At 40.6% G+C, this 27,500-nt stretch overlaps 2 protein-coding genes and 8 non-coding genes across 11 annotated transcripts in view; 5 read left to right on the top strand and 5 right to left on the bottom strand.

The window, feature by feature from the left end:
- The first annotated feature begins 1,391 nt into the window (after positions 1-1,391).
- Trnan-guu (transfer RNA asparagine (anticodon GUU)) lies at positions 1,392-1,465 on the top strand. Its single transcript has one exon. It is a non-coding gene; the product is annotated as a tRNA-Asn (tRNA).
- Positions 1,466-1,945: 480 nt separating this feature from the next.
- Positions 1,946-2,018, bottom strand: Trnaa-cgc (transfer RNA alanine (anticodon CGC)). The gene has a single exon. It is a non-coding gene; the product is annotated as a tRNA-Ala (tRNA).
- Positions 2,019-3,113: 1,095 nt separating this feature from the next.
- Positions 3,114-3,186, bottom strand: Trnaa-agc (transfer RNA alanine (anticodon AGC)). Its single transcript has one exon. It is a non-coding gene; the product is annotated as a tRNA-Ala (tRNA).
- A 495-nt stretch (positions 3,187-3,681) lies between these two features.
- Positions 3,682-3,755, top strand: Trnan-guu (transfer RNA asparagine (anticodon GUU)). Its single transcript has one exon. It is a non-coding gene; the product is annotated as a tRNA-Asn (tRNA).
- A 480-nt stretch (positions 3,756-4,235) lies between these two features.
- Trnaa-cgc (transfer RNA alanine (anticodon CGC)) lies at positions 4,236-4,308 on the bottom strand. The gene has a single exon. It is a non-coding gene; the product is annotated as a tRNA-Ala (tRNA).
- Positions 4,309-6,006: 1,698 nt separating this feature from the next.
- Trnan-guu (transfer RNA asparagine (anticodon GUU)) lies at positions 6,007-6,080 on the top strand. The gene has a single exon. It is a non-coding gene; the product is annotated as a tRNA-Asn (tRNA).
- A 1,650-nt stretch (positions 6,081-7,730) lies between these two features.
- Positions 7,731-7,803, bottom strand: Trnaa-agc (transfer RNA alanine (anticodon AGC)). Its single transcript has one exon. It is a non-coding gene; the product is annotated as a tRNA-Ala (tRNA).
- A 548-nt stretch (positions 7,804-8,351) lies between these two features.
- On the top strand, positions 8,352-8,425 carry Trnan-guu (transfer RNA asparagine (anticodon GUU)). Its single transcript has one exon. It is a non-coding gene; the product is annotated as a tRNA-Asn (tRNA).
- Positions 8,426-9,367: 942 nt separating this feature from the next.
- On the bottom strand, positions 9,368-23,454 carry LOC137978385 (ubiquitin-protein ligase E3A-like). Its single transcript, XM_068825273.1, has 8 exons — positions 21,785-23,454; positions 19,590-19,819; positions 19,180-19,243; positions 18,607-18,831; positions 15,150-15,270; positions 14,775-15,061; positions 14,028-14,198; positions 9,368-11,602 (listed from the first exon to the last, which is right to left on the bottom strand). The coding sequence occupies exons 1-8, from the start codon at positions 23,294-23,296 to the stop codon at positions 11,195-11,197; spliced, it is 3,018 nt and encodes a 1,005-aa protein (XP_068681374.1). The 5' UTR covers positions 23,297-23,454; the 3' UTR covers positions 9,368-11,194.
- Positions 23,455-23,513: 59 nt separating this feature from the next.
- The window catches only part of LOC137978394 (glucosamine 6-phosphate N-acetyltransferase-like), a 9,434-nt gene continuing 5,447 nt past the window's right edge, over positions 23,514-27,500 (top strand). The window contains exons 1-3 of one of the 2 annotated variants that reach the window (XM_068825283.1): positions 23,514-23,574; positions 25,851-26,007; positions 27,205-27,267. In XM_068825283.1, coding sequence (XP_068681384.1) covers positions 23,563-23,574; positions 25,851-26,007; positions 27,205-27,267 — 232 coding nt within the window. In that variant the 5' untranslated portion in view covers positions 23,514-23,562. Of the gene's footprint in view, positions 23,575-24,790; positions 24,914-25,850; positions 26,008-27,204; positions 27,268-27,500 lie in introns of those variants that run through there. The other variant, XM_068825282.1, reaches the window with a different exon arrangement.

Raw genomic sequence — 27,500 nt, forward strand, 5'->3', positions numbered from 1 at the left:
CAGAACAGACAGGCTGTTCATGGAGAGCCGGATGCCTTTGGAATAGAAACTTCACAAGAGGAAAACAAAAAAATCACAGATTTCGTGCGCGGAAAAAATGCACCTTCAGTAGAATTCGGAATCAAACGATCCTTAACAACTTCTTAAAAAACAAGTTCTAAGCAGGTTTTTTTTTTTGTCGTCAATGCTTTCATTATTCCTAAAAATGACTCAAAATGCCTGCAGGAAATTTAAAGACTTATCGTAGAATCGTGGCGAAATCGCTTAGTACGTTCAGATGTTAATTAAAAGAGTGGCGATTCAGGCCAGGGCACAAAGCAGCTGTAAGCTACGAAAACAAGGCTAGCCTAGCAATGAGTTACGGGCCAATTAGAACATCATGTACTTTATCACCTTTTTCTAAGTGGGTCTATGTATAAGGTCTTTCCCTTGAACGAAGGTGATTCCTATTAACTTGCCGAGTAGATTACAGGCAACTTTCTTTCAAAAATTACATTAAAAGCGCGTTTTCGTTCCAAAACTATGTGCTTTGGAAATGGAAGAAATGACGTCTTTTGCGAGCTGGACACGTCGAGCTCATCCGCCCAAGTGACTAAACCTTTTTCAGTCGCCATGAATGTGCCACAGCCATTTCTCACTTTCCAGCTGTGGGATGTACTACTGGGCAGGTGATTCAAGTGTTGAACGAAAAGTTTGTTTACAAGTTGGCAGCTGCTATTTATTTCATGGAATTCTCTCCTTTCAAGACAAGCTAGACATGAGGTGACTACACTTAGCAAAAGGAAACGGACTGTCAGTGGAGAATCCGGGTGTCGATCCCGGTACCTCCCGCATGCTAAGCAAGCGCTCTACCATTTGAGCTGATTCCCTGTTGCAGTAGTGTCTGAGAAACTTGAACATTCTTGTCGAATAGAGCTTTCTGGAGTGTCAGTACACGGAATAAATGCCCTCAAGACTGAACATTAGTGAAACGGAATCAAAGAATCGCTAACAACCTCTTGAAGGGAGTTGTAGGCGTGTTGTTTGGTCGACAAGTGTTCGAAATAGACATAAGCTGACTATACTCGTTAAAAGCAGAACAGACGGCAGAACAGACAGGCTGTTCATGGAGAGTCCGGGTGCCTTTCGAATGGAAACGTCACAAAGAGAAACACAAACAAATCACAGATTTCGTGCGCGGAAAAAATGCCCTCCAGAGTTATCTTCAGTAGAATTCGGAATCAAACAATCCTTAACAACTTCTTAAAGAACACGTCCTAGGCTGGTTGTTTTTGTCGTCAGTGCTTTTTTCATTCCTAAAAATGACTGGAGGGATTTAAAAGACTCATCGCAGGGTCGTGCACAAGATTGACTACTCTAATTTTGCACAATAATATAGTCGACCAAGGCTTGTCTCTGTGGCGCAATCGGTTAGCGCGTTCGGCTGTTAACCGAAAGGTTGGTGGTTCAATCCCACCCAGGGACGGTTGATTTTGCTTTTTAAAGGGCAGCTGAAAGGTTGAAAAACAAGGCTGGCCCGGCAATGATTAACAGGCCACTTAGAAGATCACTTAAGTGATCAGCGAGTCTGTGAGCAAGGTCTTTCCCTTAAAGGTGATTTTTATTCTCCTGTATAGTACATTGCCGGCACCTTTCTTTCAAAAGTACATTACAAGCGCCTTTTCGTTCCAAAACTATTTCTTTTCAACATGGACGAAATGACGACTTCTGCAAAAGGAACACCTGGAACCCATCCGTCCCAGTGGCTGGCCGGTTTGTAATGTCCAAGCCATTTCTTGCTCTCCACCTGTATGATGTGATACTGGACGGGTGTTCCATGTGTTGAAAGAAAAGAGACCTTGATTTGAAGTTAGCTGCTGTTCATTTTTTCATGGAATTCTCTTCTTACAAGAACGGCAAGACATTAGGTGTCGGACTACACTACGTAAAAGATAAAGATTGTCAGTGGAGAATCCGGGTGTCGATCCCGGTACCTCCCGCATGCGAAGCGGGCGCTCTACCATTTGAGCTAATTCCCCGCTGCAGTGGCGTGTGGGAAACTTGAAGACTCTTCTTAAATAAAGGAACACAAAATCTGATACTGAAGTGTTAGTACACGGAATAAATGCCCACAAGACTGAGCATTACTGAAACGGACTCCCAGAACCGTTAACGACCTCTTAAAAGGCGTTATAGGCTTGTTTCCTCGACAAGTGTTCGAAATAGGAAAATAAGTCAAGTATTATTTAGAAGTCCGTGTAAATGGCAATTTGCCTTGATGCCTTGGGATTCTAGCTTTCGAGAAACGGTAGACACAAGCTGACTACACTTGGTAAGAGAAGAACATACGCGCTGGTTATTGAGAGCCCAGGTGCCTATGGAATGGAAACGTCACAAAGAGGAACACAAAGAAATCAAAGTTTTTGTGCACGGACAAGATGCCCTCCGGGATTCAGAATCAAAGGATCGTTAACAACTTCTTAAACAACACTGTTCTAGGCTGCTTGCTGTTTTTGTCGCTACTGCTTCTTTCATTTCTAAAATGACTCAAAATGCCTGCAGAAATTTGAAGACATCGTAGACTCGTGGCGCAATTGTTTAGCACGTTCGGCTGCTAATTAAAAGGTTGGTGGTTCAGGCTCACACAGGGCGCAAGGCAGCTGTACGCTACGAAAACCGACGCTAGCCTAGCAATGAGTTACGGGCCAATTAGAACATCATGTACTTTATCACCTTTTTCTAAGTGGGTATATGCATAAGCTCTTTCCCTTAAGCGAAGGTGATTCTTATTCACCTGCGAAGTAGATTACGGGCACCTTTCTTTCAAAAATACATTACAAGCGCCTTTTAGTTCCAAAACTATTTTCTTTGAAAATGGAAGAAATGACGTCTTCTGCGAGCTGGACAGACCGAGCTCATCCGCCCAAGTGACTAGATCTTTTTAAGTCGCCATGAATGTCCCAACCATTTCTCACTCTCCAGCTGTGGGATGTACTCTTGGGCATGTGTTTTAAGTGTTGAACGAAAAGTTTGTTTACAAGTTGGCAGCTGCTATTTATTTCATGGAATTCTCTCCTTTCAAGAGAAGCTAGGCATGAGGTGACTACACTTAGCAAAAGAAAACAGACTGTCAGTGGAGAATCCGGGTGTCGATCCCGGTACCTCCCGCATGCTAAGCGGGCGCTCTACCATTTGAGCTAATTCCCCGTTGCAGGATCACAAAACCTCATACTGAAGTGTTAGTACACGGAATTAATGCCCTCAAGACTGAGCATTAGTGAAACGAAATCAAAGAATCGCTAACAACCTCTTGAAGGGAGTTGTAGGCGTGTTGTTTGGTCGACAAGTGTTCGAAATAGACATAAGCTGACTATACTCGTTAAAAGCAGAACAGACGGCAGAACAGACAGGCTGTTCATGGAGAGTCCGGGTGCCTTTCGAATGGAAACGTCACAAAAAGAAACACAAACAAATCACAGATTTCGTGCGCGGAAAAAATGCCCTCCAGAGTTACCTTCAGTAGAATTCGGAATCAAACAATCCTTAACAACTTCTTAAAAACACGTCCTAGGCTGGTTGTTTTTGTCGTCAGTGCTTTTTTCATTCCTAAAAATGACTGGAGGGATTTAAAAGACTCATCGCAGGGTCGTGCACAAGATTGACTACTCTAATTTTGCACAATAATATTGTTGACCAAGTCGTGTCTCTGTGGCGCAATCGGTTAGCGCGTTCGGCTGTTAACCGAAAGGTTGGTGGTTCAATCCCACCCAGGGACGGTTGATTTTGCTTTTCATAGGGCAGCTGAAAGGTTGAGAAACAAGACTGGCCCGGCAATGATTAACAGGCCACTTAGAAGATCACTTAAGTGATCAGCGAGTCTGTGAGCAAGGTCTTTCCCTTAAAGGTGATTTTTATTCTCCTGTAGAGTACATTGCCGGCACCTTTCTTTCAAAAGTACATTACAAGCGCCTTTTCGTTCCAAAACTATTTCTTTTCAACATGGACGAAATGACGACTTCTGCAAAAGGAACACCTGGAACCCATCCGTCCCAGTGGCTGGCCGGTTTGTAATGTCCAAGCCATTTCTTGCTCTCCACCTGTATGATGTGATACTGGACGGGTGTTCCATGTGTTGAAAGAAAAGAGACCTTGATTTGAAGTTAGCTGCTGTTCATTTTTTCATGGAATTCTCTTCTTACAAGAACGGCAAGACATTAGGTGTCGGACTACACTACGTAAAAGATAAAGATTGTCTGTGGAGAATCCGGGTGTCGATCCCGGTACCTCCCGCATGCGAAGCGGGCGCTCTACCATTTGAGCTAATTCCCCGCTGCAGTGGCGTGTGGGAAACTTGAAGAATCTTCTTAAATAAAGGAACACAAAATCTGATACTGAAGTGTTAGTACACGGAATAAATGCTTACAAGACTGAGCATTACTGAAACGGACTCCCAGAACCGTTAACGACCTCTTAAAAGGCGTTATAGGCTTGTTTCCTCGACAAGTGTTCAAAATAGGAAAATAAGTCAAGTATTATTTAGAAGTCCGTGTAAATGGCAATTTGCCTTGATGCCTTGGGATTCTACCTTTCGAGAAACGGTAGACACAAGCTGACTACACTTGGTAAGAGAAGAACATACGCGCTGGTTATTGAGAGCCCAGGTGCCTATGGAATGGAAACGTCACAAAGAGAAACACAAAGAAATCAAAGTTTTTGTGCACGGACAAGATGCCCTCCGGGATTCAGAATCAAAGGATCGTTAACAACTTCTTAAACAACACTGTTCTAGGCTGCTTGCTGTTTTTGTCGCTACTGCTTCTTTCATTTCTAAAGTGAATCAAAATGCCTGCAGAAATTTGAATACATCGTAGACTCGTGGCGCAATCGATTAGCGCGTTCGGCTGCTAATTAAAAGGTTGGTGGTTCAGGCTCACACAGGGCGCAAGGCAGCTGTACGCTACGATAACCGACGCTAGCCTAGCAATGAGTTACAGGCCAATTAGAACATCATGTACTTCATCACCTTTTTCTAAGTGGGTATATGCATAAGCTCTTTCCCTTAAGCGAAGGTGATTCTTATTCACCTGCAGAGTAGATTACCAGCACCTTTCTTTCAAAAATACATTACAAGCGCCTTTTCGTTCCAAAACTGTTTTCTTTGAAAATGGAAGAAATGACGTCTTCTGCGAGCTGGACAGACCGAGCTCATCCGCCCAAGTGACTAGATCTTTTTAAGTCGCCATGAATGTCCCAACCATTTCTCACTCTCCAGCTGTGGGATGTACTCTTGGGCAGGTGTTTCAAGTGTTGAACGAAAAGTTTGTTTACAAGTTGGCAGCTGCTATTTATTTCATGGAATTCTCTCCTTTCAAGACAAGCTAGACATGAGGTGACTACACTTAGCAAAAGAAAACAGACTGTCAGTGGAGAATCCGGGTGTCGATCCCGGTACCTCCCGCATGCTAAGCGGGCGCTCTACCCGTTGCAGTAGTTTCTGAGAAACTTGAACATTGTTGTCGAATAGAGCTTTCACAAACAGGATCACAAAGCCTGATACTGAAGTGTTAGTACACGGAATAAATGCCCTCAAGACTGAGCATTAGTGAAACGAAATCAAAGAATCGTTAACAACCTCTTGAAGGGAGTTGTAGGCGTGTTGTTTGGTCGACAAGTGTTCGAAATAGACATAAGCTGACTATACTCGTTAAAAGCAGAACGGACGGCAGAACAGGCAGGCTGTTCATAGAAAGTCCGGGTGCCTTTCGAATGGAAACGTCACAAAGAGAAACACAAACAAATCACAGATTTCGTGCGCGGAAATAATGCCCTCCAGAGTTACCTTCAGTAGAATTCGGAATCAAACAATCCTTAACAACTTCTTAAAAACACGTCCTAGGCTGGTTGTTTTTGTCGTCAGTGCTTTTTTCATTCCTAAAAATGACTGGAGGGATTTAAAAGACTCATCGCAGGGTCGTGCACGAGATTGACTACTCTAATTTTGCACAATAATATAGTCGACCAAGGCGTGTCTCTTTGGCGCAATCGGTTAGCGCGTTCGGCTGTTAACCGAAAGGTTGGTGGTTCAATCCCACCCAGGGACGGTTGATTTTGCTTTTCAAAGGGCTGCTGAAAGGTTGAGAAACAAGACTGGCCCGGCAATGATTAACAGGCCACTTAGAAGATCACTTAAGTGATCAGCGAGTCTGTGAGCAAGGTCTTTCCCTTAAAGGTGATTTTTATTCTCCTGTAGAGTACATTGCCGGCACCTTTCTTTCAAAAGTACATTACAAGCGCCTTTTCGTTCCAAAACTATTTCTTTTCAACATGGACGAAATGACGACTTCTGCAAAAGGAACACCTGGAACCCATCCGTCCCAGTGGCTGGCCGGTTTGTAATGTCCAAGCCATTTCTTGCTCTCCACCTGTATGATGTGATACTGGACGGGTGTTCCATGTGTTAAAAGAAAAGAGACCTTGATTTGAAGTTAGCTGCTGTTCATTTTTTCATGGAATTCTCTTCTTACAAGAACGGCAAGACATTAGGTGTCGGACTACACTACGTAAAAGATAACGATTGTCAGTGGAGAATCCGGGTGTCGATCCCGGTACCTCCCGCATGCGAAGCAGGCGCTCTACCATTTGAGCTAATTCCCCGCTGCAGTGGCGTGTGGGAAACTTGAAGACTCTTCTTAAATAAAGGAACACAAAATCTGATACTGAAGTGTTAGTACACGGAATAAATGCCCACAAGACTGAGCATTACTGAAACGGACTCCCAGAACCGTTAACGACCTCTTAAAAGGCGTTATAGGCTTGTTTCCTCGACAAGTGTTCGAAATAGGAAAATAAGTCAAGTATTATTTAAAAGTCCGTGCAAATGGCAATTTGCCTTGATGCCTTGGGATTCTAGCTTTCGAGAAACTGTAGACACAAGCTGACTACACTTGGTAAAAGAAGAACATACGCGCTGGTTATTGAGAGCCCAGGTGCCTATGGAATGGAAACGTCACAAAGAGGAACACAAAGAAATCAAAGTTTTTGTGCACGGACAAGATGCCCTCCGGGATTCAGAATCAAAGGATCGTTAACAACTTCTTAAACAACACTGTTCTAGGCTGCTTGCTGTTTTTGTCGCTACTGCTTCTTTCATTTCTAAAATGACTCAAAATGCCTGCAGAAATTAGAAGACATCGTAGACTCGTGGCGCAATCGTTTAGCGCGTTTGGCTGCTAATTAAAAGGTTGGTGGTTCAGACTCACACAGGGCGCAAGGCAGCTGTACGCTACGAAAACAAGGCTAGCCTAGCAATGAGTTACAGGCCAATTAGAAGATCATGTACTTTATCCCCGTTTTCTAAGTGGGTATATGTATAAGCTCTTTCCCTTAAACGAAGGTGATTCTTATTCACCAGCAGAGAAGATTACCGGCACCTTTCTTTCAAAAATACATTACAAGCGCCTTTTCGTTTCAAAACTATTTTCTTTGAAAATGGAAGAAATGACGTCTTCTGCGAGCTGGACACGTCGAGCTCATCCGCCCAAGTGACTAAATCTTTTTCAGTCGCCATGAATGTCAAAGCCATTTCTCACTATCCAGCTGTGTGATGTGCTACTGGGCAGGTGTTTCAAGTGCTTAACGAAAAGTTTGTTTAGAAGTTGGCAGCTGCTTTTTATTTCATGGAATTCTCTCCTTTTAACACAAGCTAGACATGAGGTGACTACACTTAGCAAAAGAAAATAGACTGTCCGCAGTGGAGAATCCGGGTGTCGATCCCGGTACCTCCCGCATGCTAAGCGGGCGCTCTACCATTTGAGCTAATTCCCCGTTGCGAAGTGTTTGAGAAACTTGAACATTTTTCTCAAATAGAGCTTTCACAAACAGGATCACAAAGCCTGATACTGGAGTGTTAGTACACGGAATAAATGCCCTCAAGACTGTGCATTAGTGGAACGAAATCAAAGAATCGTTAACAACCTCTTGAAGGGCGTTGTAGGCGTGTTGTTTCGTCGAGAAGTGTTCGAAATAGGCATAAGCTGATTATACTCGTTAAAAACAGAACAGACGGCAGAACAGACAGGCTGTTCATGGAGAGTCCGGGTGCCTTGGAATGGAAACGTCACAAAGAGGAACACAAAGAAATCACAGATTTCGCGCGCGGAAAAAATGCCCTCCAGAGTTACCTTCAGTAGAATTCGGAATCAAACGATCCTTAACAACTTCTTAAAGAACACGTTCTAGGCTGGTTGTTGTTTTTGTCGTCAGTGCTTTTTTCATTCCTAAAAATGACTGGAGGGATTTAAAAGACTCATCGCAGGGTCGTGCACAAGATTGACCAGTGGAACTTTGCACAATAATATAGTCTACCAAGACGTGTCTCTGTGGCGCAATGGGTTAGCGCGTTCGGCTGTTAACCGAAAGGTTGGTGGTTTAATCCCACCCAGGGACGGTTGTTTTTGCTTTTCAAAGGGCAGCTCAAAGCTTGAAAAACAAGGCTGGCCTACCAATGATTAACAGGCCACTTAGAAGATCACTTAAGTGATCAGCGAGTCTGTGAGCAAGGTCTTTCCCTTAAAGGTGATTTTTATTCACCTGTAGAGTACATTGCCGGCACCTTTCTTTCAAAAGTACATTACAAGCGCCTTTTCGTTCCAAAACTATTTCTTTTGAACATGGACGAAATGACGACTTCTGCAAAAGGAACACCTGGAACTCATCCGTCCCAGTGGCTGGCCGGTTTGTAATGTCCAAGCCATTTCTTGCTCTCCACCTGTATGATGTGATACTGGACAGGTGCTCCATGTGTTGAAAGAAAATTTGTGACAACTACATAACAAAGCATTAGCTTAGCGAGATAAAGATGCTATGTCACCCCCGACGTAATTAATAACCAACCATTCTCGAACGGGTGCGGATTCTTAAATAGTGCACGTTAGTACTTAACACTAATATATAGATTTAGCAAAGCCTAAAACCGGAGCTCTCTGGTTATTTATTCTTACTGCCTCGAGGGTTGGTGAAAATAGAAGGTTTCGAATTGTTCGCGTTTTGATGTTTCCAGTTGCTGCTTGAATAATTAAATCATTTTCTTTGCCTTCTTCTCTAGCAAAATTCATTGCCTAACTAGTGACTTCCACGGTAAATTTTACGCTAAAAACCGATATCGCATGAATCACGACGCGATGAGTACGACATCGGCTTTTCGAGTGAAATTTACTTCACCAGTTTGGCAATGAATTTTTCTTCAACCGCATGAGTTTTAAAAGAAAACAAGTACATCCTCAACGAGCTAATGGAAAAGGAAAAAAGCCATTTCAGAGTCAACTGTCAATAGCCAACGAATAGGAATCACGCTAAAATTAGAAGACGTAAAAAAAAATAACTTGGTCAGTTCAAGGTCAAAGAAGAGTTTTACTGATGTTCTTTATTCCACTTTATCCCTAAAAACAAAATCATCCACATTACGGCAAGGCAACCAAAGGACGACTTTCAAACAAGATCCGCTCCAACACTTAAATAACGTTTAGGTGCTTTAAACAAACTTCTGAAAACACAAGCTAGTGAGATTTCCCCCTAATTTTACGAGAACTCATTGCGATTACGTGTTTATAACATAAGGGCAAAACTTTCTTGTCACTCGAGGCACAACGAAAACCAGTTGGGAAAACGGATTAAAAAAGCACTTGTTCGCTCGCATTTTATAGCAAAGCAAACAAACAAACCAACTTTTTCTCTATGTCCAAAAGAGTACAGATGATTGTTATTTACTTCCAGTTGACAATAAAAAATCTATTTTCATTCCTGAAAAACCAACATTTCTCGTATCGATGGGTTACCCTATTTTTTTAACAATGGTGCTCCGCACGCGCGCGCTCCGCTACAAACAATCTTACTTGAAATGACCGGGTTTTGGCTTTCTTGTTTAGCCCTGAAGTTGAAAATTGTTATGTATTTGTCATAAACTGTCACACCTGACTGTAGCGTAACCATTTTAGTCATGACCTTTGTGGAACGGAATCAAAGATCGTTAACAACCTCTTGAAACACGTTGTGGGCTACTTGTAAATGAAAAATCTGGCTGTTGAACCTGCGACACTCAGGCTCCACTTGTTTGAAGGCGGGATAAGTTTATCCGATGGATAAGTCATTATCCTGTAGTTTGTTTCTGTGAGAAAGCTGGATTTAAGTATTTGCTCGCGTAACCGCGAATATGTATACTCTAAGCACATTTAAGTAAAGGCGAGTTGGAAAATTTTGCACCCTCGATATATCCTCTGAATAGCGACTTATCCACTGAGTGGATAAAGTTACACAGTCTTTGAACGACTTCGGCCTGGGGCCTGTTTCTCGAAAGTCCCGAAAACGTTTCGGGCCCGAAAAGCCATTATGTGAAATTGTCAACCACTTGTTTTACAACGACGATCTTTTAACATGTTTTCAAGCTAACAAAAAGAAAAATGACTGTGAAGTTTGACGACTCAAACCCGCTCTGTTACTGAGATACAACGGAAATTGTGACACCCGAATATGACCCGTAAAGTTTCGGGACTTTCGAGAAACTGACCCCTAACTTCTTCATTATTCCTGAAGGAAGTTTAATCATAGGCTCAGTCACACTGTAACTGTTCATCAACTCTGTTCGACGTTTTCAGAACGCGCACAACGGAAGACTGATGACTGCGTCCATAAAACTGGATTTTTGCTTACGACCAGGATTGCGCCAAAATGGCACAAAACTGCGTTGATCGAGGACGCGAAAATGTCTTGCTGGTCTCTTGCTTGAAAATAAAGAACTTGAATAGATTGTTTTAGCAAAGTATTTATCATTTTATTGGTTTACCAAAATACCTGGATTTATTACTTTATTTGTTTTTAATGAGTATCTGCACGTGATTTGGTCTCTAAGGTCAGATACCACGTTTGCAGTGGGCAAAAACAGACTCTCCTTAATGGTTCCTGCTATTTTACAGTTGATCCACTTTTATTTTTTTAATATCTCGTCGAGAATGGTGAAAGTAGCATTTCCAAGCTTCAAGATTTCAAAACTTTCTGGTGGAGAATTCCCCTGGAACCCCCCACCAATTTGCATCTCCGGCCCTTGCTTGTTATGCCCCCCCGCCCCCCAATACAAAATACGCTCCGTTGTCCTTGCCTGTTTCTGAAAGGTAAGCGAATCAGCTATCTGAAAGCTGTGCAAGGTTGGCAGTTTGCACTAAATTCAAGTCAAACCAAACCCCTTACAGTTTTCAATGGCGACAATCAGTCTCTCCATAAGCTTTTCCTTGCTGTTGTACTCAGGCAGGAGAAGACGGTTGAAGCATGTTAATGCAGCCGGAAGTCTGTCCGAGTCCTCCCCATGCCGCTGCACAATAAATGTCAAGTTCGCAAGTCCCTTTAGAGGTACCCTATCACTTCCGGTGACGAACATCAGGAAGGCCTTCTTTTGCCCCACAGTCATTTCATTGACCACCTCCCAGAGCATTTGAATAGCAGGATGATTGTAATTGTAGCCATCCTCATAAGTTGCTGCTAGCTCAAGTTCGTGAAAGTTTATGACAGGACAGCCACATATTAACAGCTCCAATTCATCAGGGCGAAACAAAGTTAGGGCTTCACCTCCACACACCTGAGAGAGAACATAAGATGATCATTTCAACTAATCTACAACCACTCGTATCAGCAATTTCAAGTTAATACAACGAAAACACATACATTTAGAAAAGACAAAGCCACTTTCTTTGATTCTTGCAGTTCCGTCATTTTTGAAGCTTCTAGGAAAGTTCTCCGTTATCCTCCTTCGTCCCAACGATCGAAACGTTCATTCTCCTAACTAGTACCATGGATTTCTTTGTTGGGTAGTCATGAGAATTTGGTGTTATATCAAAATCGCACCTCTTAAGCTGATAATATTCTTCATTCTCAATACTTGGCGGACTGACGTTTCATTGAAATCGTGAGGAGAACTTACGTACCGATCACTCCTGGAAATCAAAGAGTTTTAAACTTGCGTCTTTTGTCGTGGGAAGTGAGATTGAAACGTGTCCATGACTACACTTTACGTGCAAAGTTGAGCGAACTTTTAATCTCTAGACCCTATTTTTGAGGTACGGTGAGCAAAGGCATTCACAGCAAACTTAGTGTCGTGTCTATCAAGAGGGCAATTAGCAACATGGATTTTTTACTAAATAAAGCACTGGCCCGGGTTGCTCGAAGAATGGTTAGCCATTGACCAGCATGTTAATGGCTAGCCGTTAACCAGCATGTAATACCTCTTAAAAAATGCTTAGCGAGCCAGGCTAGCCTTTCCTGTAGGTTCTTTATTTGTTGTTTTCTTAGTACTGAATTCACGCAACGAAATACAAGTACGTCTATATCTCAGACAAAAATTTTATAGACCATTTTACGGATAAGGCGGCTATTTTGAAGTCCATTGTTTCAAATAGCTATTATGGAATTCTAAGGATTAGATTTGTTCAAGATTTTATTATTATGCACTATTTCAGAAAATACATAATGGGCACAACAGTAAAAAGAAAGAAGGAAAATGACTCATCATACACTAGTGAGAAAAAGTGGAAAAGTGCGTAGTGTCCATAGTAGCAAAAGCTTTCGAGATAGCCACCACCACAGGAATAGACCCTTCCACGGTTTTTGACCGCCATCTTGGCTGGGGGGGCAAAGCACGGCTAAATTTACAGTAAATGCATGGGATTTTGGCCGACTTTGAACCACAGTAGCACCGCTAAAAAGAGATAGATTTCCAACTTTTTCCACTACTTTAAAATAGTTTTATTGATATCATTCATTCAACAGAAAATAAGGCCATTAAGGAAGGTACGACGTCCATAAATTCGAATCGTAAATCTTCTCATGTTGCTTCTATTTTTTCGGCAATTTGCCGTGATGGTTCTAGAAGGGTTTGTATGGAATCTTAAAAATTCGTTTATGGTCGTTGTAGCCTGAATCTGTTCTTTGTATTTCATGAAAATAATCTCAGCATAAATGTCTTTTAAAAGACACTATCACTGTGGAAATCCGTCTCTTTTTAGCGGCGCTACTGTGGTTCAAAGTCGGCCAAAATCCCATACATTCACTGTAAATTTAGCCGTGTTTGCCTCCCAACCAAGATGGCGCCAAAAACAGTAGAAGGGTCCATTAGATGAAAGGAAAAAATATATATATATGCAATATATATATATAGAAGTGAGCTGGCAAAATTGGATGTACAGATAAAAATTAAATTAATTTTAATAAATTAACAACTTGACAAATTTACATAAATATACTGTGACGTTATTTATATCAATGAGTTGCATCTTAGGAGTCTTAACATTAAGTTCGCAAACACACAAAAAAATAATAATAATTAGGAAGGTTGGGATTATGTTTGGCTGTCAAGGAGGTAGCGCTTATACTGTTTAATAAATGAAGGAAAAGGTACAGTTTTAATATTACATGATATATTTTCCCAAATTCTACAAGCTAACAGGGCAAATTAGTATGCATTTGCCCTCTTAGAATCCCATAATAGCTATTTGAAACAATGGATTTCAAACTGTCCACCGTATACGTAAAATGGTTTAGTTTACTGTTTTCTTGTAAAGTTTTAATTGCTATATTTTTATGTGCCAGTTTCCACAATTTGCTCAGCAGCTACTAATACCTTGCGACACGTTGTGGGTGTAAAGTCTTTTTTATGAGAACGTTGAAAAACGTGCCTAAGTATTTGAGTTAATTGTCCTGTTAGACTACAGCCTTACATTTCTTTTACTCGTTTTTTCCCAGGTGGTCGAGAAAGAGAAAAGTAAAAACTGCCCGCGAAAAACGCGCGTGAGCTTGACGCCTTGCCTCGACCACAGCGCCCACGCGTTTTTTGCGCGCAGTTTTCGCTTTTCGCTTTCCCGACTATCTGGGAACCTGGAACAGGCTAGTCCGTAACTTGGTGCTGGTTAATTGCAATTGGTTTTATGTCACACTGATTCTTCCATACCTACAAATTTGTATTAAATTTCTTCCAATTAAAGTTCCGCTGACAATGTTCAACGACCCACCTTATGAAATCCACGGGAAAACGCCATAAACTGTCGTTCAACAGATTTGACAAGGAGATGCTCAACATAGAGCGTTACGAACAGCTCTCTGTTACTCTTTGTAACCGGAATGTTCTCCCCATTCGAAACAAGCTCAGCACTCCGAAGTTTACCATACTCGCTTGATGAGACCTATTAACACATAACACAGTTTTTATAACGGTTTGTCATCACTGCAACTGCCCCATCTTGCTAAACAAAATAATTAAGCCCTTTAGTAAACAATTAAAGCCTTATTTCCATTTATGATATGAGGTGGTTTGCTGCACACGGTCTGTTGCAATTTAAGGGTTTAAATCCAGTTCTACTTCTCCGACATTGTCACGCTTCCGACGCACACAAACCTAGCAGGGATAGACCACAACACCGCCTTGTGAGACGGTGCTTGTGGTCTCTTCTATGTCGAGACGCAAGCTGGTTGAGTCAGTGGAATTTTGTCATGCAATCGATAGAAATGGCCGTGGGAAGTCTCTCTCGTACGTTTCTCGCGATTGCGTGACAAAACGCGATTGACCAGAAAAGCGCGCAGCTCGACTGACCGAGATAGGACCCTGAGTATTTGTCCGGCAGGGGTTCGATCCTGCGACCTCCCCGAACCAACCGGTCGGCGTGACCGGAAAGCGGAAATATCTCCTGCGCTTCAGAGACTTTGTTCGCACAGGATCGTTTACAATGCAGGATAACCAGAAATGCAATAAATTACTATACCTGGAAACTGTAACAAAACGTATTTTCCACATCTCCATCAAACTCCAGTAACTGCATCAAACTCTTGGCCAGGGAAGGTTGGACGCTCATCAAATCTTGCAAATCAAGCTTTTCTCCCTGGAGCTTCTTGTAAATGACTTGTGGAAAACGTACATCTAATATGACGCCATTATAGATTGCCAGACCGAGTAGAATACCAACTAATTCAAACTCTTTCTCGGACTCTAATGACGAATCGTTGAGCCAAACGCTTTGACTCTCTTCGATGTACGCGAACATTCCATAGCCTGCAACGTTAATTGTGATAAAAATTCGTCTCATGCTACCTGGAGAGATGTAGACAGCAATACTGAAAGGAGTGTTCACAATATTTACCAGGGTCAAAAATGGCTTCCACGATCATATGAAAGAATTCCTTTTGCAGTCCTCCCATGTCAAGGCCTTGTTCACCTCCACCGACATATTTTATTTTCAAAGGCTTTTTCAAGTCAAACTCCTACCCAAAAAAACTGATATCAGAAAAAAAGTAAAACATAAAAATGACTCCACCAAAATAATACAGAGATTAACCATCGCATTAACATGAAACGGCGAACGCGAAACGGTGGGCTAGCTGCTTGTCATAAAAGCATGAAAATTATATTATCCTCACTTGTCTCTCTCTTTATCAAAAATTACTTGATCGCCTGCTGCTAACACGCAAGAAATGAGCTCATATCAAACGAGTTTCTTCCATTTTTGGCAAAACGTAAACTTTAGTCCGACGTTTGCCGTTTGCCGAAACGCGATGCTTAATCCTTCCATGTCGTAAAACCAAAACCAAAGTAATTACTTTGGCCAATCAAAAAGGACGGAGACAATCCAGTCAACCAATCAAAATACGAATGAATATTATTCTCTGCCATTTTGACACAATTCCCACAGCTTATTAACCCTATACCTCCATTCTTTCTTACATACAGTCTTGTTACATCACTATTAGGGTGACGTTTCTTGTGCATCGTCATGAGTTTCCTATTCTTCTTTTCTCCACTTGATGACTCTTGTCCCGTATCTCATGAGAGAGACAGCCCGTGTGTTAGTCGCCTTAATTTTGTTCCTTTCATTCAGGTTTGAAGACATGACAAGACTCGCCCTTCTTGGATACTCCATTTAAACACTTCCCTCATTTCTTTTTCCTTGACCGTATCCATCTACAAAATTCCAGGTACTTATATCCCTCGTCCTCAACTTCCTTATAAATTGTCTCTCCGTTCGCTATCTCAATTCTGCTACTTTTTCCCGCCTCAGGGTTATAACACCACACCTTTTGATCCTAAACTGTATCTCAATATCATGACTGGTGACGTGGGCAGTAAATGTTAAACTGTCAATCTCATAGTCGTTTTTTTTTTTTTTGCAAAAAGCTTTAAATAAGCCATGAATAATAGATGGTTGATCTTAATACCATCTAGCGCATAGCCCAGTTTTACTTTCCTTAAGATATGGGTTAGGGGTACACACGACAAATGATAACCTGTTTTCCAGGAATATACCTTTAATTATGTCGATATCCCCCAGCTCCTCCCCACACGATGTCAATTCTGTCTACCATTTGTCCATCAACCTCTCTATGGACCCCATCATATCGGCTGATAGGTGTGCAAATTGCAGACACTCTTTGATCCAACCATGGGGGAACATGTGGTAGGCTAAATGTTATGGTCTACCCATGTCATGGCTGGGTTCTGATGTCTAGTTTTACAATCCACTAGGATTGTTTTATTAATAAGAAGGTGGTCTTTTGCACCCCTTCTGCTCTTCCAGTAGAATCTGATTCTCCTCAAGGAACTTACACATGGTCTCAGAAATGATCCCAGTCATACATAAGTTTCTGCATCAGTTGCAAGCAGGATAGTGGTTGAAAATTATCTACTGCATTGCCTCTAGCAGGGTCCTTCTGGCAGTTCTTCCTGTTGTCATCCCTACGGGTAACTCAGTTTGCTTGGTTGTTTATTATTTAATTCACTTGAGTGGTGCTTCGTTCATGCAAAGATGTTAGCTTCTTTAACCAATAGCCCAGATAGCCATTGGGTCCTATAAGTCAGTCCATCATCATCATCATTTAGACTTTCATTCAGTAGGCCAACAAGTGGTGAGGCTGAAAATGTATTTCACACCCTGCCATCAACCAATCGGGTCTCATGGTTACCTCGCCATGTTGATAAAGTATTAAATTTGACCAATAAATGATTTTTAGGGGTACTCCATTTGGGTACTCCATTTGGGTACTCCATAGGGTACTCCATGGAGTACGGCTCCACGTTTTGTCCTCTCCCATTTGGCCGTTGGTGCTTGAGAAGATGGATTCCGCACAATTATGAAAATAGCATTAAAGTGCCCATAACCTAATTTTTCTCACTTAGTCATCTGAATCTACACATATCTCATAGACGTTTCGCGAAAAAAAAATTGCGATTTTCCAAAACCCGATTTGAAAATGAAATTGGAAAACGTTCAAATTTGCCGCCATTTTGGCTCACCATTCGCCTTAGTCTTCTATCGATTCTTCCCGGTCACAATACTGCTGTGAATTCCCTTGAAAATGCCTGAAAGATGCGTAACCACTCGATGTAACAACACAGCTGATCCTAAAAAAAGATTAAGTATACGTAGGAATCCTTCGACTCGCAAAACGCAATACCTCAAAAAAGAAGGGAAAATGGCTGCAGATTTTGTCTTGGTAAAAAGAAGCCTGGTAAAACTTCTTCACTGTGCTAGATTCACTTCAAAAAGTATGACTTTCAGTATTGTATGGACAGCAAAACGAAAAGATCGTTGAAGGCGGATGAGATTCGCTTACAGGGACAGACACAAGCGTTGACTTTAATTCCCTCGCGAGTCCTTCCTTATCCTCTTGTTCTTTTCTGTAATTTTGTAGCCATTCCTCGTCTGCTAATGGTTCTTCCACGTAGGGTTCCGTGTAGTTCTGGGTTTCAGTGCTAGCGCTGGCTGACTCGTCGAGACCGGCAACTACTCGCCTCAAATTCTTTTTTGTTTAATCGCCAGTTTATTCACTTCCAGATTCAGAGGCACTTTCCTTGATGATAAATATAGGCATGATTGATTTTTTTGTTGACTGAAAAATACCAAAAACGATCGCTGTGCGATACCTTGGCGTTGATTAGTAAGAAAAGATAAGACCCACGCCAACAAGCATTCCTTAATCTACGTCACAGCGAGCCCGTGAGGTCCTGACCAGCGGAAGGGGTGTACCAAATAAAAGTAGGATTGAAAAAATCGTAGAAAATTCGCCTCTCGCTGGAATTGAAAAATTCTTTCGCCAAAGCTCATTTTTTAATATGGACTTTCAAATAGGAAAATAAAACTTTTCAGGTTATGGGCACTTTAACATCGCACTACTATCGGACATTGACAAAAGAAAACCGACAAGTGAGTCGGGTGCTGCTTAGCCTGCGAACAGCAGACGCATTTCCGGTCGTCGCTTCTCTGCCTCCGAAAAATTTTTTTTTCGGAGGCAGAGAAGCGACGACCGGAAATGCTGTTCGCAGGCTAGGTGCTGCTTTATGTAATTCATTTTCTATTTTTGGCTGGGTTGTCCGTTGTTTTTTTCTTCAGGCAACCAAGCTTTTCATTCTACCAAAAACTAGTGGCCCGGTAAACTTTCTGGTCGTCTGGGAAAACCGGACGACCGCTAATTTCAAGCTATCTCACTGTTTCATTTTTTGATTTGGTTGGAGAGATTACCTTAAACAATTATCTTGCTCTTACTCGTACATCTCTGTAAACTTGCTCTACTTGCACATGATAATCCAGGAAGAGTTTGTTTTACCTTGAGGTGAATTTGGTTCAGAGTGTCTTCAATCAAGTGATCACGACGAACCTCTAAAACAAGAAAAGGACACATGGCAGATTTCACAGCATCCGTCAAGTCAGGTTCATCTTTCTGAACCTCTTCTCGTATTCTCCGAGCTTGTTGCACTCGTGCTTGATGCACAATTGCATTTTGATACTCTACTCTCATCTGTGAGACGGCATCAATTTTCAGCACTCGCACCTGAATAAAAAGAAACTTCATCTCAACAGAAATCAACAATTTACTTGAATTAGTGACATTGGAGCCTTCAACATCCCCAAAAGTCTTTAATGACAAAGCGACTTAATACTGACCTTCAGTTTTGGCTACAAGACTAATGTTGCATATCAGAACAAGCTTTCAAATTATTAAATTCAAGTGTTAACTGCTTCTTGTTATTGACACCCATTACATTTTTATCCCATGGTATAAAGACTAATAAAGAAGAAGTTAAATTTCTGTGAGCCCAACTTTCTTTAAATATCGCAAATTTATTCCTGCATTAAAACTGGTGTGTTCAGTGAAACTGGAAGATTGCTTATGTCCTACCTTTGATGTTGGATCCAAAATAAATGGATAATCAAGAAGAGATGACTTCTTACCACTTTCCAGTCTAAAAGACAAAGAAACCAAAATTATACATGTAAGCCAAGGATTGTTTTGCATCATCAAGTACTCTTCCTACTTGCCATTCAACCCACACATCTAGTCTTAAAGCAAGTTTTCTGGAACAAGAACATCACCAGCACTGCGGCCAGAAAAGAATTTCAAAGTAAATCTGCTGAATATTTAGGTCAGTAGGTAAGCATTAAAGAATGTTAACGGAGTTTGTTGGTTCAACATGCGATCCACTGGTCAGGAAGAATCACTAGCCAGTTGGAAAGACCTATCAAGCGTTTTTGCAAGTCAGGCTTCAGTGCATGATCCGCAAAGTGCTATGATTAACAACACACGCTTACCCTTTCGTCTCATTCACTGATCTCCAGTGTTCATATTCCTTCTTAAAATCCATTTTCAGTGACAAGTCTTCATTATAAAACTCCGAAAGGGAAACAAATTGCTCTCCTTTGCTTTTGTTGTTATTGCAACAACTATCGTACAGTAGAGCAAGAGCTTTGCACGTCTCAAGCAAGTGTGGCTCATTGCATTGACCTGGTGAAATAATGTTGCTCAAGTACACCTGAAACACCTAAAAAGAATGTCCAAACAAAAACATCAAAATTTATTCCTGATCAAACTACACTAGTACTGGTGGCTTCTTTATAAAATTAACAACAGGCAGGAGTAACTTATTAGAAGAGATGGGTTATATCAAAGGAAAAACTGCTTACTTAAGAGGGCTACCATACGTCATTAATATTCTATCAGATCCTATTAAAGACACCCACCCTAAAACCTCTGGACAGTGTCACTATTGACGACTCAATTTCTGAGCAGTCAGATGTTAAGTTCTCTGGTAGTCAATTCTGACTCGAGAGGAAAACTGGAGTACCAAGAGAAACACCTTCAGTTCAGGTTCAGATCAATAATAAATTTAATTATTATTTACTGAAACAGGCCACATACATGTAGACTGTTTGACTGCAGATGAGGGAGGTGCAGATAAAGATGACTATGCAAGCAAAAATTACAGATCTGTCATCTAGATGGTAACTTTGTCTGACTCACAGGACTTGAATTTGGTGATTAGAAGGGACCTGGTGTTTTCCTTTGGGCAAGCCATAATAAAAAGAATAATGCACTTTATTTAAGTTTTAACTATATTTAGTGCTGGGGCACAAACACACCAATTTCGATATACTAAAATTCAGTTAGAGACAAAAGGCATCATCTCGAGGCTCTGGGGAATTAATAAATATAACGATTTGTATGAGTTTATTCCAGGGAGCATCAAGATGATGTCTTTTGTTTCGGACTGAATTTTAATATATCGAAATTGGTCAATCAAATCAACAAATATGAAATTGTAGGTTGGTTTATGGGGAGGAAAAAACCAGGGTATCTGGAGAAAACCTCTTGGAGCATAGTAGAGAACCAACAAATTCAACTCCACCCACATGTGATGACAAATCTGAGAATTGAACCCGGGCAATATTGGTGGTAGGAGAGTGTTCTCACCACTGCAATGGTGTGATAACTATTTCAAAAAACTTCACCCTGTTCCATTACTTAAATTATGAAGAAGCTTCCTCTAAAAAACATACCCAATTCAAGACTTGAGTGAACAAACCATACCCTATAATTTCAGACCAAAATGGATAAAAAACCATACCCTTTGAGGCAGCACATACCCACATGGGGAGTACCCCTTCCGCCCTCCACCCCCCCCCTCCCCCGCCCCCTCCCAGCACCTTATTCAAAATAGTTCAGTTAACATCAAAATACATGTAATATTCTTCAGTTGAGAGATTTCAAAGAAATGTTCCCTACTAGCAGAGATCTCTTTTCGTTTGCGTTCGCTGTGCTGATACGTACGGGAAAAGAGACCTCTGCCATGGGGTCGATTCTCACTTTGATCGAACCGCTGTCCACAACCTTGGACGGCACGACTACAAACTGCATGCCCCATGATGTGTTTGCTGATTGTGACTTATGCCCGCTGCGTCTCACACATTCCTTTTCAGTATTTCGGCTGTTGTTAAGTGAGTTCTTGAGTTCTTGGGCAAGACACTTTCCTCTCAAGGTGCCTCTCTCCACCCAGGTGTATAATTGGGTACCGCGTAATGCTGGGGGTAACCCTGTGATGGACTAGCATCCCATCCAGGGGGGAGTATAAATACTCCTAGTTGCTTAATGCTACTGAAACCGGAGATAAGCGCCGGCCTGATGGGCCTTCTGGCTCGTAAGCAGTGACTTTTTTTTTGTTAACTGAGCCCACACCACGTGAAGTATCATGTGAGGATTCAGTCGCTAAGTAACCATACATGCATACGCATACTCAACACAACGAGTTTCAAGCCATAGCAGAGGTCTCTTTTCGCGTACTCGTCAGCCAAGCGAAAGCAAAATGAAAAGAGATCTTGCTAGAAAGGAAAAAGAAATGATGACCAATAATAGTAACTATTAGTAGTATTATTATATTGGTTATCATTTCTTTGAAATCTGTACGTCTCCCTAATACACCCTATCAACCACTGCATTTCTGTTAACATACCTGAATTAAGTGTTTGAGAGAATCCATGTCATAGCTTGATAAAATACTAGTCATTGCTTGCCATGAATCTGTGGGTAGGTGACTCAACACCACACAAATTTTACGCAAAATTGCCTGCGATTCTTGAACAAGAGGGTTCTCCAATAAAATAATCAATTGTGCAACTTCATCAGGGTTTATAATAGTTGAGCACAGAGAGGCAAGGTGGATTTCTATGGAATTAATGAAAGGTTGTATGAAAATGACTTTTGGTTCAAGGTTAAGAAGAAGTTTGTATGCTTCCCTAATAGCAGGAATATCTAGGAGGTCACGATCATCTCCTTGACCTGTCCTAAAACTATCATTTAGAGCTTGAGATGACGTAAACACCGTCCTGATGGTGTTAATAAGAAATGCTGGATCTTTACACTGTTTGTAATTCTTGACAGAGGACTCCAGCATTGGTAGTGTAAGGTGCGTTAAGGAGAACTCATTAATCATGTGACCTGATGACATCTCAAGAGCACATTCCTTCTCGAATTCTTCCAAGTCAATAACATCGTTGAGTGAACTGTTTGAACTGAACAGCTCTGGTGGCATTCCAGGCAATGAATGGTCGTTCACTAAATTACCCGACAAATTTAACTTTGAGAATTCTGAGTCTAAGGCAAACACATGTTTCTTTGCTTCTTCCTTGACTTCCAATGAGGGCAATTTCGTTGCTCTTTTGTCAGATCCTTCAAAATCTTCCACTTCATTTGCAGAGTTTAATACGCTAGAGGATCCTGTTGCATGATTTCCTGAATTTTTCCTCTTGTCCTCATTCTGCAATGGTAACTGTTTCAAACTTGTAGCAGAACCTTTTCTTGAAAGGCTGGGCTGAAAGAAAGTCTTAAAGGGCGTCGTCGAGAACATACAATGAAGAAACGGTCTGGGTTTGTTTGGCTCTCCACCAAACAGATTCGTTGGTAAGGGTCCGTGTTTCATTCTTTCTTCAATACAAACATATTTTTTACTTCTCGTTGCTAATTCTATGCTCATAACTCCAGCAACATCAGGAGTGAGGCGAATCCCATCTTTACTGGAAAAACAAAACTTGTTTCTACAATCATTCTTTCCACAACCCTTCGTAAGTTGGCAATAGTAACACTTTACTAACTCTTCAAAATGGCTCTTGATTTCCGAGAACGACGAATTAGGTTCATCATAGCTTCGCATAGGCATAGCCTCCTTCAAAGATAAATTGGAATCTGAGATAGCAGCAAGATTGCTAGCACTCAAAGTTTTAGCACTGGCTTTCAGAGTGTTTATCTGAGCCAAACTGGAATATTTCTTGGAGCTGTCTAAATTTAAACTAGTCAAAGAACCGCTCAGCACATCTTTGCGAAGTTTAGGTTGGCTGGAATGTTTCGTCAATTTGTGAAACTTGGCGATCGACTCTGTGGATTGCAGAGAATGTCTTTTTGAGTGAGCCATAGGAATTTTTGGAGGTCTTGCTGAAACAACAGCGTGACTGCTCAAAACATCATCCATTTCGAAGATAAATTTCCTTCATCAAACAACAAAAGAGTTTTCCCTTTTTACATACAAAAACAAGGGACCAATCGGTTTCTTAGGAGTAAAACCTTGAAGTTGTACGTTTGACAGTTTGCGTGCGTTGTCGTTACTCATTCCAGAACAAAAAGGCGCCATGATCGTTGCCGTGACGACTGTAACAATGGTCAGAGGCCTTCGTGGAAGAGTAGTTTCCAAATATGGTTGTGTGATGTGTTACTTGGCAATTTCATTTCCTCCAAAGCATGGCGAAAGTGGTAGGGAAAAGGGTTTTATATTTTTTGCGACTTTTTTGTGTTAAATTTAGCTTGATTCTCGACCTTAGGAGTCGTCATAGAAGTAGTAGTAGTAGTTAGCTTTTAGACAAGATCAAAATAGCGATCTCTGTGTGACTAATTTCCTGATTAATGTTCATTTACATCTTATTCATTTAAGTTTAAAGGTATATTGGGGGTTCAGTTCTGTAGTTTGCAGTCGTTGCTGGATTTTTCCGTAAATAATACCCATTTTCTGCTTCCTTTTTAATCAAAAGAGAACAACCTGTTGTTTTTTACGTGGAATTTGTCGTTGTTTTCATTTAAGAGGACATCATCACTATTACACCATTTTGGAATTGCGCAGGGAACTGGGGCGAGTTTCCAATTTGAACCAATCGATAAATTGACACCATCACATGAAGGATAACATTGAGATTGGTCATCTGTCCAAGTTTGATGCTTTTAGGTCGAACAGAGACCAAGTTACGGACTTTAAAACACAGTTAAAAATCCATACAAACGTCTATAATTTTGAGGCTGCGTCCCCCAAAACCATATAAACTCTTCAATTTCTTTTATGATTTCTGTAATATTCATATTTTTCATGTCTCCTATTTCCAGATGGAGGACCATGACAGGATTTTCCAATTGCCCCAAATCTGATAAAATTTTTTAAGAGTTTATAATTATTATGGTTTTGGGGGTCGCAGCCTCAAAATTAGAGACGTTTGTATGGATTTTTGACTATGTTTTAAAGTCCGTAACTTGGTCTCTAGTCAACCTAAAAGCATCAAACTTGGGCAGATGACCAATCTCAATGTTATCTTTTATGTGATGGTGTCAATTTATTCATTGGTTCAAATTTGAAACTCGCCCCAGTTCCCTGCGCAAACATTGCTTTTGTTATTCAAATGTGCCAACCACAGGAACAAAAGACCCTTTGTTTCGACAGCGAACGAGGCTCTGGTTGGCACATTAATGACAAAAGGTGATGTCAATGATGTCTTCCCCATATTGTGGTTTGCAGTGGGTTTTATGACAAATGATTGAAAATAACAATAATAACCTTAATAATAATAACAAAATAATGATACTGATAATAATAATAATAATCTTCACTATCATCATAATATTGTAATAATTATTAGAAAAATTAGAATAATAATGATTGAAATTTTTATTTAGCTGAGCACAATAACCTAGCACCTAGCGCAGCAAGGTCCATATAAAAATGACCGAGGGCCAATATTCCCCACTACAGCCAAGAGCAAGCATGGTTATTAAGTTGTTTGTTGAACATGGCATCCGTTCTTGGAGCGATCGGACACTTCTCCACTTGGTGATGTCTTCCATCAACAAACTTTGAACGGCAGCGTTTACAAGTAAAGGAAATTCCTCCTTTTTAAAAACTTTTTGAATTTCCAGAGAGAGAGAGAAAAAATACAGAAATGGGCCATTTCCATGGTAATGGTCTGTTCTGTAAAATCCCAACCAAAAACCAGCCAATCAGACTGCTCCATTTAGCTTGAAAATTGCTTGCAATATAATAATAGTAATTATTATTATTATTGTTATTTGCTCTGCTACAGTGTAAGTGGGGAGACTGTAAATCAAATCACAACACATGAAGTTAACAGAATATAGGCATGAAAACACTAATTTCTCCTTGGTCCATTATCTTTATGGTGGTAGCATATGGATTGCAGAAGCTGCTTTTGTCTTTAATTTTGAGTACTTAAAAAATACCTCCAGTGTATGTGCCAATCAAGTGTCATTAATTAAACCAAAGCCAAGTTGATTTTTTGGGTGACTTAGCACCTGTTGTAACGTACTGTACATGTACGATGTGATTGCTTCACCACCCTAGCCAAAAACAAAAGGCTAAACAATTTAAACAATGAAACGGCTTACAATACCAAACAATAGCTGGTTACGAGAGCTGCTACACTACTTCAGCCACTGAATCACAGTTAAGGACAGTGCCTACTATTGTTATTGCGCATACGTTCTGCGCATCTTGAGATACTCAGATTTCCTATGGGTGGTTCTTATTAATACAGTGATTAATATTTTTGCCTGGTTCAAAACTATGCAGAGAAAGCAGAACTTAGCAAGTGCTCTTGGCATCCAAAAAGAAAATTGGGCGAAACCACGCATTTTTCAGAGATAATAAATCTTCAAATAATTATTGTTGATTAGTCATCTTCGAAAAATGTGTGGTCAATTGATGAGCGTGTGTGACAAGTTTCAATAATTCTTACTCCATTTTATTGTAGGATGAAGAGGATTCAGTGCCCATGTTTGACAGACAATTGTTAAAAGAAGTTGATCTTAGTAAAGGTGTCTCCAGATTACACGAGTGTGGGTTATCTATCAATAATCCTGGTGATAATTTAGTTCTGAGGCCGTTATGCAGTGGCGATTATGAAAAAGGTATTGATTGAAGTTAACACAATAATAGTGGATTTGCACTTATGCTTTGATTTTTTAACCCATGCCCTGGGGCACCCTAGGACGTAAAATCATCTGCAATAGACAGGGTCAATTTCTTTAAGTCTCACTCCCAGGAGTCAATGGGTTAACCCTTTGACACCTAAACCAGCTAGACTTAGGGTGCGTTCGATTGACGGTATTCCGGAATAGGAATACATGAATAGAAGTCAGAAATCCTTCTTTTTTACGTATATTCACATTAAAATTGTCAAACACTTGCTAAAATGCTATTTTATACATAAATTATCTTTATTATCCTTGTTGCTTCAAAATGCCAGACATGCCGTTTTAAATCATCACTAAGTCTCTTCGTATTCCTATTCCGGAATAGGGTGAATCGAACGCACCCTTAGTATTTTACTCTGTCTAACGCCAGATGAATTTACTTGTCAATGGGGAACCCCCAGAAGTCAATGGGTTCATCACTCACTGAAAAACTATATCCCATTTAATTTAATGGAAGGGTTTTTGACTGATTAACCCACTGACCCCTCAGAATTCCTAGGATGCCCTACGATTCCCCCAGTTGACAAGTAAAATTGTCTGGTGTTAGACAGAGTACCTTATGATAGGAAATTAACGCGACTTAAAGTAACACTAAGGCAATGTAAAACGACTCTTGCATAAAGAAAATCAACGTAATGGAGAAGGCAGAATTTCGCAATAAAGGAAATTAACGTGACACAGTTGGTGGTGACCACTGGAACAAGATTATTCATTACTGGATGCAAAGAAATCACTGAACAAGACTGAGCTCTCTGGTCAACAAAACAGTTCTCAAAATTCTCTTAAATGTAGGGGTTAATGGAAAGAAAGAAAGCTTGTACCTTATTTTATTGTTTTTAGGTGTCATGAATGTCTGGGAAGGTTTCACAATTAGGGTTATTTAATAAGGAAAATTAAGTATGTGGAAATTAATGCTGCACTTTTAATGTCGCAAACAATTTAACACTCACCTTAATTATCCCAACATAAATTAAGGCAAATTTTAACACTTTGCGTTAATTTCATGGATCCTAAATTTCCTATAATAAGGTAAATTTTGTTACATTGTAAGTCTTACTCCCTGGAGTCAGTGTGTTAAGGTTAATTATTTTTCTTTTCCTGATTTCTTATCTCTTAATCATTGCTTTTCAGGTTTTGTATCACTTTTAAGTCAGCTTACCAAGGTTGGAGATGTAACAAAAGAGATGTTTCTGAGTAAGACAAACAGACTATTCAACTGTTACACGTACATTACATCAACAATCTCAAACACTTGTGATGTCTTCATGTTCCCCACACATACAAAGAAGTTCAAAGTAATTTGGTTGTTCACCATCTAAAGTTACATTGTATAACTTTATAGGATGTAAATACAATGATTGATAACCCAGTTGTTTAAATTACAGTCAATCGAGGTCCATGGGATGGCAGCCAAATTTTAAATTACT

Source organism: Montipora foliosa, chromosome 12 (genome assembly GCF_036669935.1).
Source record: "Montipora foliosa isolate CH-2021 chromosome 12, ASM3666993v2, whole genome shotgun sequence".
In the NCBI taxonomy this organism is placed as follows: domain Eukaryota; kingdom Metazoa; phylum Cnidaria; class Anthozoa; order Scleractinia; family Acroporidae; genus Montipora; species Montipora foliosa.